The sequence below is a fragment of the Lissotriton helveticus genome, chromosome 10, assembly GCF_964261635.1.
Source record: "Lissotriton helveticus chromosome 10, aLisHel1.1, whole genome shotgun sequence".
Lineage (NCBI taxonomy): Eukaryota > Metazoa > Chordata > Amphibia > Caudata > Salamandridae > Lissotriton > Lissotriton helveticus.
In genome coordinates this window covers 353,718,778-353,731,203 of record NC_136071.1, presented here as the reverse complement: position 1 = coordinate 353,731,203, position 12,426 = coordinate 353,718,778, and the positions used below count along the sequence as shown (strand labels likewise).

At 49.1% G+C, this 12,426-nt stretch overlaps 1 protein-coding gene across 1 annotated transcript in view; it reads right to left on the bottom strand.

The window, feature by feature from the left end:
* Positions 1 to 11,567, bottom strand: part of LOC144783816 (uncharacterized) — a 249,629-nt gene extending 238,062 nt beyond the window's left edge. The window contains exon 1 of the mRNA XM_078662562.1: positions 11,182 to 11,567. Within this exon, the coding sequence (XP_078518688.1) occupies positions 11,182 to 11,254 (73 nt within the window). The 5' untranslated portion in view covers positions 11,255 to 11,567. The remainder of the gene's footprint in view (positions 1 to 11,181) is intronic.
* Positions 11,568 to 12,426: the final 859 nt, after the last annotated feature.

Here is a 12,426-nt window from a genome sequence, read left to right as displayed (position 1 = left end):
CTGGCTCATCTGCTTTCCTTCTGTCTTGAAGGTATTTCTTATCTTTCTGGGAACCATGTTTTCACTCGTGTCTTTAGTTTACATGATGCTGGTGATTTGGTTATCTGTCTCTTATCCCTCACCATGCCTTTAGTTTACATGATGTTTTAGACGTGTTTTCGTTGGCAAGATATTCAAGATCTTTTTTTTCTGTCTTCCATCCTTCACTGTGTGTTTAGTTTGCGCCATGCTGGTGTTTTGTTTTTTCCTGCTCTCATCCCTCACCGTGTCTTTAGTTAACATGATGTTGGTGATTTGTTTTTCCATCTCCCATCCCTCGCAGTGTCTCGATGCCTCTTCTGTGATTAGGACACATTGCCTTGCAGCTCCTGGAGCATGGGCGGCGAAGAGGCTCTCCGAGCTGTCCATTATGGCACACGGGTCGTGGACAAGGCAGATAGCTATCTTAATGCCTCCGTCTGCAGCCCTAATGTCAGTGAAGCCAGATATTATGGGATGTCGGTTATTGGGAGCTGTCTAATAATCCCTCTGTGCCCGCGGCGGGGGAGCGTTGCTTGGCAGAACAGAGAAGCAGCCTGCCTGTAACAAAAGGAACTGAGAGCTGCCGCTCTGTTTACTCTGGGGCTGGCAGAGCTGGGGACTAGAAACCACTGCCCGAGGTGGCAATGACAGGGCCCGGTGCTCCCTTTCATCCTCTCTGACACATACACCTTTCCGTACCTCGGGCTGTCTGCGTTGACTGCTACCTCCTTAAATGCACACCTCCCTGTACCTCGGGCTGTTTGCGCTGCTTGCTACCTCCTTTAACGCACAACTCTCTGTACCTCGGGTTGTCTGCGCTGCCTCCTAACTCCTTAAACGCAGAACTCCCCGTACCTCTGGCTGTCTGCGCTGCTTGCTACCTCCTTTAACACACACCTGTCCGTACGTCGGAGTGTCTACGCTGCCTACTACCTCCTTTAACGCACAACTCCCTGTACCTCCGGCTGTCTGCACTGCCTGCTACCTCCCTTAACGCACAACTCCCTGTAACTTGGGCTGTCTGCGCTGCTTGCGATCTCCTTTAACGCAAACATCTCTGTACGTGGCAGTGTGTGTGCTGTGTGCTACCTCCTTTAAAGCACACCTCTGTCCCCGGTACTATCTGCGCTGTTTCCTTTAACGCACATCGCTCCGTACCTCAAATGCCTACACTACTTAACTTCCTCCTTTTAAAGCACAGCGCTCCAAACCTCACACTCTGCACCTCATACAGTCTCCTCTAACTGCCAGTCATTCCGTGACGGGTGAGTCTAGACACGGTGTTGGCCAAGCACACAAACAGCTTTCTCTCCTCACACCCAACGTGCAAGTCAGTGGTGGCGTTCAACTGATGCTGCCTCCTGGTTGAAGCTGAGTTTTACAGCGACTGAGTCACAAAGTGGCCCACACCTTCCCAATGTAAAGTGGAGGCGGATACCTGTCCGTCATCTCAACGCAGTCTGAAATAAACAGACGCATGGTTAATTGGCAGAGATGATCAAACACTGCTCGACCTGGGAGCCACGCAGCAGCACCTACTTAAGCAATGTTAGCACATGCAAGAAGGAAAGATGGCGTCATGAATGCGTTCCTAAACACGTCACTGCCTGCGCCTGCATCTGCTGCTTATGATGTAACCAACGTCATATAATGCATGGGCCAATCAGCAAAATAATCGATGCATCCATTTGATTAAGGAGGAGGCTGTGGCGAAGAGAGCACCACAGGGTGGCTCCACCCCCTCTCGGCTTCCTTCTGGGACAGCCTTCCCCTTTCCAGATGTGCCTGCTGTGGCCGCTAGGTGGTCTGCATCATCACCCTCCCACCTCACACCTCCACTCCTGCCTCTAATGTGGAGTTGGTACAAGAGGGCGTGGGCATGTGCAAGGCATTCGGGGCGCTTTCTTCTTTGCCCACTCTGCTCCAGTCTGGCAGAGTCTTGCCTAGAGTAGGGCACCGTAGAGCATCCTGAGTGTACTGGGGAGTCCAGGGATGGGGGTATCTTTTCTGGAGGTGGGAGACCGCCTCGGCTGACTGACTGATGTCTCTCACCTTGTTAAGAATTTCTGCCTCCCGCAGTAGAACAAGCTCCCTGGTCTTTCTCAGAAAATCAACAGATTTCTAGAAACATTGAAGCTGGCGCCCACCCCAGCTGGGTCATTAAACGCCACATTAGAAGCCGAGAGCACCAGTTCCTTCGGCGCTAGAAATGGAGGCAGTGCTGCTGGTATCCACCCAGATTACCAACTCAAATATTCCTTTTACGTTCTGCGCTGAAAAAAAGACTGCATTTGGGCTCTATTTATTTTGAGCGCCTACTGCAAAGACTTCTGGAATTTGACATTTGCCAGCTTCAAGAACAAAAGTCAAACAATCAGAAGCATTTGCAATGCAACAGGTCTCGCATTTACGCAAGGTTAAGCTATTGGCATTGTAATGACAATGCGTTTTATTTATGTTTCAAAAACTAAAACATAAATAAAAGGCATTGTCATTTACAATGCCAATAGCTAAAACTCACGTAAATGCGAGACCTGTTGCATTGGAAATGCTTTTTTTTTTTATCTGAGAGAGAACACCCTAAAGCCAGTACTGAGGAATCAGGGGTAAATCTGTAGACCTTTTAGGGCAGAGGAGTCCAACTTAAGAGCAGATGGGCTGGATCCGTGGCAGATTTTCTGGATTTCCAAATAAAGATACGTTTAAATAATCAGTTGTTATCCAGAAAATCTGATATGAATTAAACTGGCCTGGTCTTACTTTACTTAGAACACTACTGGGCTCGGGCAAGCGATGGGAGCAGGCTGTGGTGAGGGTTTTTTAGAGGTATCGACTGAGGGAAATACTCCATCATACCGTTCCCAGGTAGGCCTTGACGTGCCTCCTTGGCACAAAGTGCGAAACATGTGCAGTGCTCAGTCGATCCTCCGCTAAGGCGGAAGAACGTCGCCCCACTGCTCATAGAGCAGTGAAAAAGGAAAAATAAAATGAGAATAACAACTTTATTATCATTTTATTTTTGCTACTGTAGGGCTGGGTTAGGGCGGGCGGGGCTACTTGCTCAGGGAGGGGGAGTGGTTTGTGCACACTTAGGGCGGATGACTGCTTGGCCAGTCGTCTTGGTCTGGCCAAACAGTCATGCACACTTTGCATATCATGGGAGCCTGTGTACATGGGTACTTCCTGCAGCTTCTTCTGGACTGGAGTCAGGAAGAGAAGCAAAGCGGAGACAGAGGAGAGGTGGCGGAATTGGTAAGTGAGTTTTTATTTTATATTTTTCAACACCCCGTCTCGCTACCCTCGTTCCCTACCAGCCGCCATTGCCTTTAGGTTAGGTTCCCACTATAGGAATACTTTAAACATACATACAAAGCCATCTCAAATAGCACCCTTGCCTATCTGCCTGAAAAGCTCACCCTCTGCACACCAGTAGCCAGGACACCATCAGACTGGCAGTAAAGAAATGTAAATAAGAGAAAACAAGGCAACAGGCCTCCTCCTTTGATGGACCTAGGATCTGGGGCAAAGTCATTGTAACCACCAGGACCGTCCCACCAGAGCTCAAATGTACAAAATAGCTAAAGACGCCTTTTCAAAGAACAATATCTAACCACTACGTTTCAGTCTGCTTTCACTCCCGGAACCCAGCGATCCCACCAAACACCCCATAACTGTATGTTTGCCTTCGAACTGGTACAATCATCTGCTGCCTTTTAGTTAGGTTTATGCTATAGAAATATCACATACATGTTTACATACATATATGCAGTAGTGCTGGCTAGTCAACACACTGTAAAACCTGATCCAACAGTACTACATTCATGCAGTCGGATAGAATATGACCGCACAAATGTGCCAGGAGTGATCCTAAATTGGCTCGGAGACTATCTGTCCTGGTTTTCACTAGCCAGACCCTGCTGCTGTCAACACGTTTCCTGTCCTTTTAAAATAAGTCAGGCAATCGCACAGTTTTAGGGCTGGACGACAAAAAGAGCTCCTCGACGCAAAGCTGGCCTTTAGGTGTGGCAGCGCTGCTTCCCCTAAATAAAATATAGGGGGAACTGAGCTGTGCTTTTATAATGCATGCTAATAACATAACATGTGCTCAAGATCACAGATTCACCCTAAGGTTTCTCTGCACCAACTAACAAATGTTTATTGTTACCCAACTGAATGGTACTCATTTTATGACCCTCAGAAGGATGAACAGTTGAGTGGACCGGGGACAGATCCAGTGACCATCTGGTCAAACACGAATTCCTATAGTGGAAGTAGTAGCCGACTGTGACAGCAGACCAGCTTCAGTTGTGGGCAGTGTGGGGATCTGGCACAATTGGGCAGTGTGAAGAGTGGGCACTAGTGGGCAGTGTGAGATCTCACACTGATGAACAATGTGAGAAGCTGGTGCTGAGGGACAACATGAGCAGCTGGTACTGGTGGGCACTAGGAGAAGCTCTCATGTGTTATGGGCATTGTCAGTGTCAGAAGGAGGCATGGGTAGGCAGTGTAATGAAGGGCATGGGTGAGTTGTGAGAGGATCTAGAATTAGGGTTATATGCCAAAATATTGCGAGAAAAAAAATTGTCCAACAAAAATATAGCCAGAATAACGGCTGCCACAATATCGTGAAGTTAAGCATAGATTTATTATTCTTCATTCCACATCTACCTACTTTGAAAATGTATAGATTACTAGGGTGCACACATGGAGTTTAGACTAGTAGAACAGTACATACTTAAATATACCTGCCTTGATTATATTGTGTTAGTCGAGATTATGGCTGCAATATTTTTGTAGAACGATATTTAATACTCAATATTCTGGTACAATACTCTGGTACTACTGGGAAATGCGGATGGTAGAGAGTGGAGCTGGCAAATATGGGCAGTGTGAGATGCTGGCACTTGTGCCAGCATGCACATGTTGTGATAATGAACAGTGCCAGAAGTTGGCACTGGTGTTGAGCCTGAGTAGTTTGCAGTCATGGACAGTGCAAGAAGCTGGCACGAGTAGTCACAATGAGGACCTGGCACTGATGGTTAATTTGAACATCTGGCACCTTGAGAGGCAGTGCATGAAGATGGCTTTGGAGAACAGTTGGTGGAGCCTGGGTCGGATTGGGATTGTGGGCAGTCGGGCATTGGGTGGTGGGCTGGTGCCTCAGGGTCATCTGTGGGCTGGTTTTTAGGGCCTCTGTTAATCGGCCAATGGAAACTTACTATCTTCCCTGGTCCCCGCTAAGCCACTGTGAAGTGTTGTCAGCATCATGGCACTCCCCTGCCATGCTGTCAAACTGAGGCTGGGGGCCAGATGTTGTTCTGGCCCTTTGGGCATTCTCACCTTGGCCCCCTGCCTCGTGTGGCCAGCTGGTCCAGAAGCAGTGTCATTCCCCCGCCTCCCGGGTCATCACTTTCAGCACATGGCAGGCATGGGGAGGGTGAAAATATGCAGGGGCCTCGCGGGCGGGAGGAGAGCGGTGCTGGGGGTGTTCTCACCTAAGCCCCCCTGGAGCAGCAGCATCAACTGGGTGCTTTTCTTGAGCACCTGCCAGGTTATGCGTTAAGTCTATAAGGAGATGGAGAGGGGGTTAGTGAGAGAAGTGGCCTTGTTGGGGCCTTTGTGTTGTCACCTTGGTCCCAGTGTCTTTTAGGCCTTGGTGGAGGGGTGGGGCGAGTGTTTTTATAAACCTCACTGTGAGGTCACCTTTCCCAGAGGAAAAAGAAACATAGGATGTAATGTTATGATCGCAGAGCAGTTGACATTGGAACTGGGGAAATATGTTCGAGTTCTGGAAACAGCTAAACATCCACTGATTCTGAGCAAATCCCTTAATCTACCTAAACAAAAATAAATGTGTTCTTGTGCAATGTAGCTGGTGCTCATGGTAATTGCTTCAATGCCTTTGTATCAAGTTCACGCTATATAAAGCTACAAAAAAAATATGAATTATTTCCAATTGTAGGCCCATTCTTTTAGAGTGCCAGGGCCTAACTGTGATCCCAATCTGACCCGGGGTGGAGCTAGCACTTATGGAGCATCAGCCGCGGCCAGTGCAGGTAAAAGTGGTAGAACCAGTTTGGGGGGATTTCGACCAACAACGACGGAAAAGTAATTTATTTATTTAATTTTCCCTCATGGTCGTCTGTCAATTCCCCACCCCCCCACCCCCTCCCAACCCGGCCTACTGCTCTTACCTGCATGGACCCTGGCTGTGGAGTATGTGAAAAGCTCACACTTGTGTTCTGATGCTGGTGGGCTATCGGAAGCCATGAACAGTAGACTGTGTGAGAATCTCGCACTGGGCATGTGTGAGGAACCCACACTGCTGTTGTGGACGTCAGCCTTCTTGCGCACCGTATTGCAGTCTAACTGCCCATTTGGGCCAAAATTTAAGAAAAATTCATGCAATGAGGAGAAGCAGCTTAACTTGTTGTGCTGTGTTGTGAGAAAGGGAGAGAACAGAGCAGTGCCATGTCTACTGAGCTGCAACACTGTATTTCTCTCCCGGCGCTGGCGCACTTTAGACAGCCAGGCGCCAGCACACACAGCCTTTCACCATAGTGCAAGGATGTGTGCAGGAGCGACCCGTGCAGGTAAGAACGGTGAGGCGGACTCGACAGACGAAAAGGAGGGAAAACTAATTAAATAATTAATTTCCCCTCGTCGTCGTCTGTCGAGTCTCCCCACCCCGCCCCACCAATCTTACCTGCACTGGTCGCTCCTGGATGGGAGCATTCTGTAAGGAATAATTTTCGTACTGAAAGGGGATCCTTCCAGTACAAAAACTATCCATTATCACTTTTCCTGCTTTGAATGCGTGCTGTACAATGCGGTACGCATGCAATGTGGGAGAAATAAAACATTTTTCCTCTTTATACCTGCCTCAAGGAGGCGGAAGATTGTGGCGCAAATCTCTGTCTATGAGTGTTTTCAGATATGGAATCGTGTCAAAACCCATAGTTGGTTGCATAGCACCCATGGAACACCACCTTGACACAAAGTAATACGAAGCATCTCACCGCACAACTTTGTGTTACTTTGTGAAAGTTACTATCCAATGTAAATCCACATTCACGTTGGATAGTAAATCCCAGCATAACACTTTGCGTCGGGTTTGTGTTACAACAGTAATGCCAGGTGTTACTAAATCTGGGCCTCAGTTCTTGGCCTCTCTGGTAGCCTTGCCCAAACTACAATGCTGTAGCAACGGCGAGTTGCCATCGCACCTGATGTCATCATAAACATGATGCCTTCCACGCAATACCCATCAAATCACTCTAACGCTCCACTGCCTCGTGATTATCTCACGGTAGGTTTTCAAGCACGTCCCCGGAAACGTGAACACCCCCTGGCCCCTGGGTAGTCTGAGAGGTGGTCCTACTTTTTATGGATGTAGAGAGCGGGGCGTCATCAGTGACCCTTCACTCGAAAATGAGGCCAAAGGCCGCCCCTTCCTCGGCGGTGACCTTCGGCATGAGTGCACGTCGCCAGCCATGGGCGATGCAACCAAAGTGACTTTCATCTAAAAATAGCAGCGAGGGTGTTTTGTGCAGTTCTGGTCCGTGATTTCGCCATCACATCTATTGTATTTAACAAGGAATTCACGTTTTTTTCAAAAGAGTCACATTTTGCAGGCTGCCCTGCCACTCATCAATTTCGCCTCTGGTTCCTCAACAACTGAAGAAATAGAAAACGACCTACGTCACTGCGGAGCGTGCTGCGCCCTGGAACCGGAAGGAAGCATCTACCCAGAAACCCCCTCGCATGCTAAGTGAACTATAAAGAACAGACCCATTCGATGAAGGCACTTTTAATTAATCTAAATGAGACCTAATTCTGACGTTTTAATTAATCTAAATGAGACCTAATTCTGACGTTAGTGGACGTGAACATCTTGCATGGATTCTACCTCCCTGGATCGATATTGGACATTGTCTCCCTAAAATTAATGTGGTTTTTTTTGTTGCTATTTTTATGGTGCTTAGCTGGTTTCTAGTTTATTTTGTATTTGTCTGATTAATTAAAATCTTACAAAAATAGCTAAAATGTCAAGCAAAAGTATTAAAATTATAAAACAATTCATCATTCCAATTTGTACCCAAAGACTTGATTAAATATCATACATGCTAAGTTATCAAAACAATTGTAGCTATTTTTGTAAGATTTTAATTAATCAAACAAATAAAAAATAAACTTGAAACTTGGTGCTTAGCTGGTATAGTGTCCAAACCCTGCCTCGGGCAGATGTTATGAATGCTCAGCTGCATGGAGAGTATCCGGAATTGCCTTGGGGCGGTGTTCTCATGGTTCCAACTGAACAGCCTCAAGTGCAATTCCGATAAGTCCGAGGTACTCTTCTTCGGGTGCGATACGGAGCCTAGCTGGCAGGCCTGGTGGCCCATCGATATGTTCCCTCCGTCCGGCTCTTCCCCTATGGCTAAGAACTTGGGGGTTAAGATGGACAGGGGACTGTCGATGAAAGCCCAGATCTTTGGGGTGACCGGCACCTGCTTCGGTCTTTTAAAAATGCTGCGGAGGTTCCTGCCTCTTCTGTCGGAGGAGCATAGGAGGCTGACAGTGCAGGCCCTGATAGGCTCCAGGTTGGATTATGCCAACATTCTTTACCTGGGCCTACCAGAGTACCTGCTGCAGCGGCTTCAAGTTGCGCAGAATGCGGCGGCCAGGGCCATTTTTGGTCTGAACAGACGCACCAGCGCCTCCGGGCTAATGCGGACTCTGCACTGGTTACCGATCCGTAAACGGATCGCTTTTAAGGCCATGATATTGGCCTATAAGGCACTCCACGCAGTGGGAGCAAAGCACCTCCAAAAGAGATTGGTCTTTTACCAGCCGGGCCGCTCTCTGCGGTCTGAATCTTTGCTTCTGGCGGCTGTCCCTCGTGTCAAGAGAGCTCGCTTGGGCGGCCGCTCTTTCAGTCTGCTGGCCCCACAGATGTGGAATTCGCTCCCACTTCTACTTCGGGGAGCTACTACTCTTTTGGATTTTAGGAGAGGTCTTAAAACTTGGTTGTTTACGCAGTAGGCCTCCCTAGCAGTCCCTCTTTGTTTCTGTGTGTGTTGTGTTTTCTTTTTAACTGTGTTATGTTATTCTGAATTAGTTCCCCTTACCCAAAGCGCCGGGACACTCTTTTTGAGTATCCGTTGCGCTATATAAAAGCATAAATAACATAACATAACATAACATAACATAACATGGTACTCATTACACCTGCCACAGGTATGTAAACTTAAGCGCCATTTTAGCATGTTATATACAGATTTCTGCAACAGGTGCATTAACTGGAGACTGCCCATTCAGTAGCTGTTTTAAGAAACCCTTCCAACTGTCCTCCGTGGCTGAGATTGGTCACTAAGGCCATTCTCTCTTTTTAATGCGAGTTTCAAAATAGGGCGCAGCCAGTGGGATGTTAAAGGGACTGGAGTGGCAAGTGTAGAGTTGGAGACCATGAAGGAGGGTGTGGAGTGAGGAACCGGCACAAAAAGACGATTTCATGTGCTTTGGCAGAAACAGTAGAATGGCCCCACTAAGCAAGGGGGGCACAAGGGGACACGCTCCAGGAGGACCGAGTATGTGTCTGAGTATGTGGTACACAGGCTTGGAAAGCCTGTGCCAGAAACAAGCGACCAGTGGTACCAAGTACACACTGGGAGAGCAGGAGACCGTATGAGGGTGTTTTGGGGACATTCCATGTCTACTGGATGTTGGGGGGAGAGTGTTGACACCGCGCGTGGAAGGGAGGGGGAGGGAGGTCACTTACGGGGACTGGGGATCCCAAAGAGGGAGGGTAGGAGGGGGGGGTGTCTCTGCTTCATCAGCGCGGAACAAAAGGACACCAGTCGCCCCTGTTAGTCTATCAAGAGACCGAGAGATTCCCTTCTTCTGCAATATTGCTTTTAGCCCAAAAAACTTGCCAGTTAGAGAATGTCTTTTCATTGGCAAGTTGATATCATCAGTGCCAGTGAATTGCAGTAGTTGTAAAAAAAAATGTTATTGCTACCAGCTGGAGACTGGGAGCAGGTGATTAATCCTGGATTTAAAAGGAGTGGTTTTACTGTGGCCCATCCGCCGCAGATATCCGATAGAGGAACGCGTGACTTTAAGGTCACGTGGCGTGGGATGAGTGGGCCTGTGCGTGAGAATCCGGCTTGTTAGTAGTTGACCAAGGTAAGTGCCGTTTTCAGGGGTGGGGCTGCTGAGGGGTAATCATGGAGTGGGAGCAAAGACCAATACAGTTTAGCGTGTGGTGGCAGCAGACAGGGACACAGGCAGACAAGATAAGCATGTGTCCTTGGATGCGTAATTATGTGTTATTCTTTGTCACTTGTCATAGTCTCCTTGTTCACTGCCTTTATCTGTGCATCAGTATCTTTCAGTACATTCACCCATCTATCGACGTCTCTACTATGTGGTTCCACCACACCAGGCCTCGAATTAGCCGGTATACGACACGATCGGGACCCTAAAACACTGTCCCAGGGGCATTCCATAGTAAAAGGGAGAAGATGATTATTAAAAAAAAAACAGTACAGAGGGTTCAAGACAGGGATCGGGGAAGGGTTTGATTCAGCAGGGCACCGGTCCCACTCCATTTTTTTTATCGAATGGGCTCTGCATGCGTTTTGTGACTGCCTGGCCTCGTCAAAGCACTTCTTCCTCTTATAGTTGTCCCCTATCTTATATGCATTGGATGAGCCCACCTAAAGCAAGCTGGTTCATTACTGCACCGAATCTATTTTGAGGTGAGAAGTCTGGAGGTCGGGGGCCTTCTTATCTAGGACGAGGTCGCCCACATCCACCCACCCACATTGCCGCTGCGGCAAATGTCTGAGCGTCGGCGCAGCTACAGCCCTGCGCCCCCACAAATAAAGGGACAACCCATGGAAGGGGTTTCCTCGCCACCCCCACTAGAGGGGGACAACCCCGGGAAGGGGTTTCCTCGCCACCCCCACTATACCCCTTCTCTTTCTTTATTGAGGAGGGGGCGGAGTCAAAAGCTAACAACACAACTGTGTCACTGAGGACACCCCATAACTATATTGGGGGGGGGGCAATTTTTACTCTGGCCTCAGATTATACCCCTCCCTCCCACCGCTGCCCCCTCCCCCAGCCCCCATCGCACCCTGTCCTCTATCCACTCACCTGCTTCGCCCACCAAAGGGGCTGGCTCCTCCCCGGGGGCGACCCCGCCGTCTTTCACTGCTTCCCCCGGCATGCCTCCTGCATTCAGACCGCCCCCACGCCTGCTGAAGAGCTGCGCCTCAATAAAGACGGGGTGCGCACGCGGGGCATGGGGCGCGCGGGCTCGTGCGCTCCCGGCGCGCGGGACGCCAGTCCTTGTCTGCGGGCGGCTCGCGCCGGTGTGTCTGCGCTCGTGAGCTCCGCGCGCCTCTAGGATGCCCTGGTCCCTCCTGCCGAGGCCCGCCGCATGCTCTGCCGGAGGATGCTCGCGGCGCAGCTTCTTAGTCCCGCCCGCATTGGTCCAGCTCCTCCGAGGGATGGAGAGAGCTCCTACTGGCCCTGCCTGAATAGCTCTGTCATGCTGAATGATGTCAGCAGGATTTGTCGTCCCCCCCACCTCCTCCTCCCAGAGAAAAGGAGGGTGTGTGCCAAGCACTGCAGAAAGGGGAGGAGGAGCAAGGGGGAGGATGGGAGGGAAGCATTAGCTATTTATAGACGTATATGTGTGTTTGTGTACGCAGATAAATATTCTTATGCACGAGTATGAGCTTCTAATTTACAGTCTAATGTGTTTATAAAACACTCTGGCATATGTGGCCTACTACGGGCTTTCAACAATCTAAATAGGTGGAATAGCAAGGTCACACATGTTTCCGATGCTGAGTTTGCAGCCGGGACGTTGCTGCACCCAGAAACTTAGGGGGTATACATAGGCCGAAAGTCACTGGCACAGTGGCCTTCTGATATCCGGCTCCTGATTTTCTCATTCCGACCGGACCGGAATGTTTTCCTGTGGAGGATACACGTGTCACGAATCCCCTGACAGGTGCCTGGCTGTTTATGATGTTGTGATCCAACAGATCGACGGCCTCTATTGGCCCAAGCGATGTTTTATCTCGGGTGATTCCCCATGACCTGACTCATGGTTGGTGGCAGCTGATTATTAATGGTGGGCGATTATAGGCCTTTCTACCTGCACGCCAGGAAGAAGACTGACTGGAGGCTCTCCCTGTGCAGTCCATGTAGTCTGTCCTGACCAGCTCCCTTGATTCCCTCTGATTGTAGGTAGGGCTTGGGTACATGAGGGACTACTCTTGAGCTCTGGTTTCCTTTGTGGTTGTATAGTCTATACGGTTGTAGGGTGCAACATAGAAATGAGTGCCCATGCATACATTGCGAAAAAAAAATACTCCAGGGACTCAAGGA